Source organism: Molossus molossus, unplaced genomic scaffold (assembly GCF_014108415.1).
Source record: "Molossus molossus isolate mMolMol1 unplaced genomic scaffold, mMolMol1.p scaffold_m16_p_9, whole genome shotgun sequence".
Taxonomy (NCBI): Eukaryota; Metazoa; Chordata; class Mammalia; order Chiroptera; family Molossidae; genus Molossus; species Molossus molossus.
The window spans coordinates 97,453,833-97,461,568 of NW_023425403.1; the positions used below are offsets into that span (position 1 = coordinate 97,453,833).

Sequence of the window (7,736 nt, forward strand, 5' to 3'; positions counted from 1 at the left end):
ATCATCAAACAACAAGCGTTGGCGAGGGTTTAGAGAAAAGGGGACTCTAGTACACTGCTGGGGGGAATGCAGACTGGTGCAGCCACTATGGAAAACAATATGGTGTTACCTCAAAGAGTTAAAAATTGAACTTCCATTTGACCCAGTGATCCCACTTCTAGGAATATACCCTAAGAAACCTGAAACACCAATCAGAAAGAACATATGTACCCCCATGTTTGTAGCATCACTATTTACAATAGCTAAGATCTGCAAACAGCCCAAATGTCCATCAGTAGACGAATGGGTAAAAAAGCAGTCGTACATATACACAATGGAGTACTATGCAGCTGTAAGAAAGAAAGATCTCCTATCCTTTGAGACTACATGGAGGGACCTGGAAAGTATTATTCTAAGCGAAACAAGCTAAGCAGAGAAAGACAAATATCACATGATCTCACTTATTTGTGGAATATAATGAACATAACAGTTTGAGGAAAGGGGTAGTCCCAGAGATGTGGAAGTGGGGTACAAACTGACAACCCTCAGAAGTGGGGGTTGTGGGGGAGAAATAAACCACAGAACTTATATGCATGTATGCATGAACAGACATGGACAACAAAGGTGGGGACAGGGTAGGGAGGGAGGGGGAGGGTAGAATCTGTGAGAGAAAAAGGAGAAACATCTGTAACAAAAATAAATAAATTAAAAAATATATATATATAAAATCTCCTCAGGTGAGAATTTAAAAAAATAAAAATAAAAACAAACAGCCCGGCCAGTGTGGCTCAGTGGATTGGGCATCATTCCATGGACTGAAAGGTCACCGGTTTGATTCCTAGGCAGGGTACGTGCCGGGGTTTTGGGGTAGATCCCCAGTGGCGGGTGTGCAGGAGTCAGCTGATTGATGTTTCTCTCTCACATGGATGTTTCTATCTCTCTCTGAAAAGTGAATAAAAACCTATTTACTATATATATATATATTTAAGACAGAATCAGGGTTACGCTCAGAAACAAAAACAAGAATCCAAGGACCTCAGCTTTTTAGTCCCAGCTACATGAGAGGCAAAATCTAAATAAACACTTGGAAATTCTGTTTCCTCTAGCCTGAAAACTTCACACACAAGGAACAGTTGCAGAATTGTTACCATGCTCCACATGTTGGGCAGTGAGTGTGGCTCAGCTCTCCAACCATGCAGGTACAATGCCATAAGACACAAAGAGAAAGGAGACAACCCCAGGGTGCATGTCAAACCATATTAACTACGTACCAGAAACTACCGAAACCTCAAATCCCATGTCTTCTACTGCAGCTCGGAGTTCTTCTGGGTTGATTACAGAGGGATCACAGAGAATTGTTCCAGTCCCCTCAGCCAGAGAGACTGATATTTGCTGCACACCTTCCCTTTGGGAGATCAGGCCTTCGATAGACTGGACACAGGATGCACAGGTCATGCCAGCAATAGCAAGTACCACAGTACAGCACACACCTTGCACCTGGGTTCTCTGGGCGGGGGCAGGGGAGTGACCCGTGGAAGACCTACTATTTGTCCCACTTCCTTCTGCGCCATCAGGAAGAGAAACTTTAAAGTTCCCTGGTGGAAGAGCCTCAATGGCCTTCTGCAGGGCCCTCGGGGAGACAGAAGAAGGGTCGTACTGTACTTGGGCAGTTCTGTTCTCCAAGGACACTTGAATATTTTGAACCCCTGGGATCTGACCAATATTTTCTTCAATATTCCAGACACAAGACTTACAGTGCATTCCATCTACTCTCAGTTGCAGGGTGGCCACATGGCTTCCTTGGTGCCCTGAGGTCTGAGAGTTATTGACATTCTGGTTAGAAGCTGCAAGTGTCTTGGAGTTGGTGCTCTGCAACCGTCCAATATCAATTTGTCCCAGGCTTACAGGAGCCATTTTGTTCTTGATCACAGCTTCAAACCCCATGTCGTTGACGTGATCCCTGAGGTCTTGGGGTTGAATAAGATAAGGCTGATAACTGATGACTGCCTCTTGGTTGCTGAGTGAGACTCTGACTCTTACTACTCCTTGCAGTTTCCCAATCTTGCCCTCTATTGAGCTGACACAGGACTGGCAGGTCATGCCTTCCACGCGAAGCTTGACCATGGCCTCCAGGACTGGCGAAGACCTTAACGGCCAGGAGCCAGCCTTTCCTTCTGCAATGCTGGTCACGAAGCCCATGTCCTCAATTTGACAGCAAACTTGTGGCAGGGTCATAACCGATGGCACATACTTCACAGATGCACTGCCTTGTTCCAGGGAAACCTTAATACTCACGATGCCTTTTAAACTGGAAATCCGGCCCTCAACAGACTGTACACATGACTGGCAAGTCATGCCCGAAATGCTGATGATGCCGGTGGTTGTCTGGGAAGGGCACACACCATCCAGACTACCTTCATAGCCAACATTGTCAAAGGCGAAACTCTGCTTCATTGCTGGTTCCCAGGCACGAGCCGGCAAAGAAAGTTTAGATAGAATCTAAAAAAATAAAATAAAATAACTCTTTTTATCCTTAAAACAATTTTTTTCCTAAAATGTCCCAGCTTGTCTGGCACTGAGAAAATGGAAAACAATGCCACCGGTGTCAAAACATCCCAAGAGTATAAGCGCACAAAATGCAGGGAAAGAAAGCTATATGCATTACAGTTGACCTTGAACAATGCAGGAGGTGGAGGGTGGGGTGGGGGCTAGGTGTGCCAATTCCTACAGTTGAAATCTGCATATAATTTTTATTCTGCAAACACTTAACACCCAGCCCTCCAAATCCATGAACCCCAGCCTCAGATTTAAAAAGTTGAGCCTCGAACAACACAGGTTTGAACTGCACAGGTCCACTCATCCGTGTTGTTCAAATGTCAACTGTCTTTATCAAACGAAAGGGTTCAGATATGTTCCTTTTAGCTCTGACATCCTGTGATTCTGAACCCAGATGTCAACTTGCCCACTTTAGTAAAATGTTTTTCTTACCTGTGGTGGGGTCTGTGGGAAGGGAGGAGAGCACAATGCAGTTACAAGCACAGAACAATCATGCAGGCCTACGACAGGGGCAGTGAGCATAGCAGCCACAGGTGTCCCAAGACAGCCTCCCCCTGCACTGGCCGACACTTAAAACCACCTCCCCACCCCGAATTTGGTCCTTTTAGCTCTAAGTTTAGGGATCCTGCTGCAATGCAAATACAAAAATTAGGTAACACCTTAATTCTGTATGTCCTTCTAGGTGTGTTTGTCTCAATCTTTTAGCAGGGCTTAACTATCCTGAAAAAGCACAGGGTACATCTTCCAAATGCAGACCTTCCAGGCCCAATGGGGTCAGACCACATATGCCAGTGACAAAGACCTGGAATTATGCTCCCTGATTCAGGGCGGCCGAGCTGGGCCAAGAGGGGCAGGAGGGGAAAGCTGGAAGAACAGAAAACTGAATTTAACAAGGAACTTCTCAGTTCTGCCTTCGCCAAGTGTCACAGCCCTTCCATGTTCAGGACAGCTGTAGTTTTATATAAAATTACAAGTGGTCACCAAATTAAATAGACCCATTTTCTTAACGTACTGAGTATAAGTGTAATTTCCTGATTTCTTCTCATAATAATGTCGTCTCAGCCATTCTATTAACGCGACATAATTTTCTTTCACAGGGTCCCAGCCTCAGCACTCCCTTAGCTATAGTTTTTATACCAGTACTATTACATATTTCAGAAATTTGGGAACAGGCCTTTATATATGGTACATGATTCAAAAAGCAAGTCACTTTCCTACACAACCCTACTTATTATCTTCCGAGGACTCCCAGTTACATGGATGGATCTCTGAAACCCCATGCAGAAAATGCATTATCTTTCCAACTTCAGCTTTTGAGCAGCTTAACAAAATGAAAGTTTAGTTTTAAAAGGCTATATAGCCCTGGCCAGTGTGGCTCAGTGATTAGAACATCAGTCCACGAACCAAAGGTTCTCGGGTTCAATTCTCAATCGAGGGTGTGCACCTGGGTCACAGGTTTGATCCTGGCTCCAGCTGGAGTGGGTTTGAGAGGCAACCAATTGATGTGTTTCTCTCACATCCATGTTTCTCTCTTCCCCTCCATCCCTCCCACTATCTCTAAAAAATCAATGGAAAAAATATCCTCAGATGAGGATTAGCAAAAAAAAAGGCAACTCCGTAAATATTGAACCTAATATATCATTCACTGAAAAAAGCAAGGCACAGAAAGAGTATATAGTACTTCAGTCAACTGTTGCTGCATGACAAACCAAATTTAGTAGCTGATAGCAAATGCTCACAGTTTTTCAATTTGGACAGGGCTTGGTATGGAAAGCTCACTCTCTGTGCTGCATGGCATCTTTGGCAGTGGACTGCCCAGGGCTGGAGGTTCTACTTCCAAGAGGGTTCATTCTTCATATGACTGGCAAGTTGATGCTAGCTGCTGTCTGGAAGCTGTCAGCAAGGACCTCAGTTCTCTTCCATGTAGCCCCTCCACTGGCTAGGTTGGGTACACCTCACAATTGGTCGTTTGTGGGTTCTAAGGGGGAGTGTCACAATAGTGAGCATTCCCAGAGAACGGGTCTCGCTGTGCAAGCACACACCAAGCTGTCCTTGCATTATACTTACTAGTTCACCATTGGTCAAATCCAGTCACATGGCCAGGTTCAATCAATATGGGAGGGAATTACATATGGACTTCAAACACAGGGAGGTGTAGTTCATTGGGAGGGCCACCAAAATGAGTCTATCACAGTTTGCTAGCATTATTTGTGTGAAAAAAAAGACTATTATACACACAGATTCTTACATATGCATGGATTATCTCTGGGAGAATATGTAAGAAACCAGTGCAGAGTTTGAGGAGGATTGGGTAGCTGGAGGGATCAATGACTGGGGTACAAGTTTGGGAAATAAGAATTACTCTTCATTGTACAACTTACTGCGTAATGTGTTGCCAAGTTCTAATAATTAATTTAAAAATTAAGATAAAATAACATGAGCATAAAGGAGATCCAGAACAGTGACTTGATTGTAATTGGTATTACTTAAATATTTGTTTAACTGAAAAAGATGAGGGAAAAACTAAGAAAATATGCAAGGATATTCACTTTAATATATTATCTTAGTAAGCGGAAATTGCCTCCTTATAATAAGACATATCTCTCAACCACCCAGTCTGTTGGAAAAATAAATCCCTACCCAACTTCATTTTCTTGGTCTTAGTTCTAGCTACAATTCACCAATCCCAAATCATGATGCTGGCTCTTAATCCCTGGATTACTGATTCTACATTTCTGCCAAAAGTGTAGGAAGCTATTTGTTTGTAGCAAACAATACCCAGAGGCCCCATTTCCTGACAGGCAGGTTTCTAAGGACAAGCAGTTATGAAGGACAAAGCTTTGCAAATAACCAACTTTACAAAACACCAGAGTATCCACAGGTTTATGAGCAAGCTCCTAATAGTTGTCAGGTGTTTGGATAGTTCATAAGTGTACACACATGGTGTGTGTGTGTGTGCGTGTGCACTTTTATTCCACTCTGAAGATAACCTTTGCTGGTGAAAAAACTCTCATGTAATGAGTTCTAACAAACAAGTCTAGGTGTAAGGTGTCTTCAAACAATCATGGACTTTGGAGAGTGGGCCCAGGGTACAAAGTCTATGTCCAGGTGCGGCAGGTTAGTAAGAAGCTAGGAAAATTCCTTGGCAAGTGGAATGGGGAAACTGAGACAGACAGCTGAATAAACTGGCCGAACAATTTACAGACAGAGACATAAGGTCACACCCTAGAGATGACATCGAGGCCTCAGTTGTATTTTAGCTCCAGGAGGCGCCGCTGCCGACCTCAGGACTAGCTGCATACATTAATGAATCCTGCCCTGGCACCTACCAATCAGTGGAGACCCTGAAAGAACTCTCCTGGAAAGCTGATGAATATTCTGCTGAGACTCTCCCCTGACACCTCCTCTAAGATCTCCACACTTAAAAATTTTTTTTTAGGATGGAGAATCCCTTGAGGCTTGCAACCAGGGCAACAATGGGCAAAGGCAGTTCACTCCAGGCAAACCCCTTGAACCTTCCGCAAGGCCTCCTTCTCTCTAACTCTGAGCCAAAGCAGCCCAGCCTGGGCTCATTCCCCCGCCCTTCCTTGTTTCACTGCCCCAAGCTTTAATAGACGTCCTCTAAAATTCACCCGGACTCTGGTGAAACTTCCTGCACGAAGTCAAGAACCCACACACACTACCGGCTGGCCCTAGGCAGACCCCTCGGGCAAGGTCTCCTTTCCGGTAACACAGGGAAAACCTGTGGAAGCCTTAGTGTTGTTCAGTTCTCACTAAATTATATACTCCTTGAACACAAACACCTGGGACTTCTGCAGGCCCAGCACCAGTTTGGGGAAGAACTTTTGCTAGCTTTTGAATTTTTAATAAACTATTAGTATGATGGGCATTAGGATTAGAAGGGACTAGAAACACAAGAGGAGAGAGGGATTTCACAGAGGAAAATCCAAAATGAATTTCTATTCTTTGCTACCTCTCAAGGCACCCAGGTCACACAGAATTTGCTGAGAGTGCCAGGTCTTTTTAAAAAAAAAAAAAACATAGGTAAAGGAATATAAAGTGTTGATTCACCAAGATGGGGCCAGGAAAGGAAAATAAGAGCTTCAGAAAGGCCAATCTGGTATGAATAAACTGGAAATGGGGTGGCATGTTTTGATGAAAGTTTTCAAAGCCAGGCTGAAATTAAAAAGCCCAGAAATGACATGCCTTATAAAAAAGAACTATGATTACAAATCAAAGAGCAAAACTACCACGTGTACAATGGGAGAACCACTAGCCACTTTTGAGAGTTCTAGTTGCACCTGGACCCCCATCACCCTTAGGTAGAGTACCACTTGCCCATCTATCCTTGAGACATCTTTTACTTTGAAGGATATGTAACACCCTTAACCACTATAAGCCAAAAATGTTATGCATGTGTGCAATTTTTCTAATACATAACCTCCATCCCACACAACTCTATATTCCTAAACTTTTTTTTTTCAATCCTTACCCAAAGACATTTTTCCATTTATCTTCAGATAGAGTAGGAAGCAGGGAGAGAGAGACAGACAGAGAGAGAACCATCAATGTGAGAGGGACACATTGACTGGTTGCCTCCAACACGACCCCAACCAGGGCCAGAGATGAACCACAACCAAGGTATGTGACCCTGCCCAGATCGAACCCTCGACTCACTTGTCCGCGGGCCGACACTCTAACCACTGAACAACCGGCCAGGGCTATATTCCTAAACTTTCACTAATTCAAAATACAAAAAAAGTCCTGATTTTTTTATATGTACACAGACACAATGATAGCAAATAGTTAATGATTCTCAGTGTTATTCTATGAGGATGACATTCTATATCCCTAATACTCAAGTAGGTATTCTTATCACCATTTTACTGTTGAAACAGACTCAGAGATTTATCCAAGGCTACAAATCCATTTAAATAACAGAGCTGAGATTAAAATCCAGCTCAAAAGTCTAGCAGGCTCTATTTTTTTTAAAACAACTTTTTGGTACATGCCCCTAGCAGGAACCGAACCTGGGACTCTGGTCCGCAGGCCAATGCTCCAACCGGTGAGCCAAACCAACTAGGGCTAAAACAACTTTTGAGGTTACTTTTTCTTTTTAGCCATGTTAGTTATAGGAAGAGACCACAATGCAGAAAAGCAGGATGAAAGAAACGAAAAAATAGCCTAAAGAGCAGTACAGT

General features: G+C 43.6%; 1 protein-coding gene across 2 annotated transcripts in view; it reads right to left on the reverse strand.

Annotated features, from left to right (window-relative positions):
• ATP7B (ATPase copper transporting beta) overlaps positions 1–2,478 on the reverse strand; it is a 52,375-nt gene extending 49,897 nt beyond the window's left edge. For both annotated transcript variants that reach the window (XM_036249759.1, XM_036249758.1), the window contains exon 1: positions 1,251–2,478. In XM_036249759.1, the coding sequence (XP_036105652.1) occupies positions 1,251–2,433 (1,183 nt within the window). In that variant the 5' untranslated portion in view covers positions 2,434–2,478. The remainder of the gene's footprint in view (positions 1–1,250) is intronic.
• Between the last annotated feature and the right edge of the window lie 5,258 nt (positions 2,479–7,736).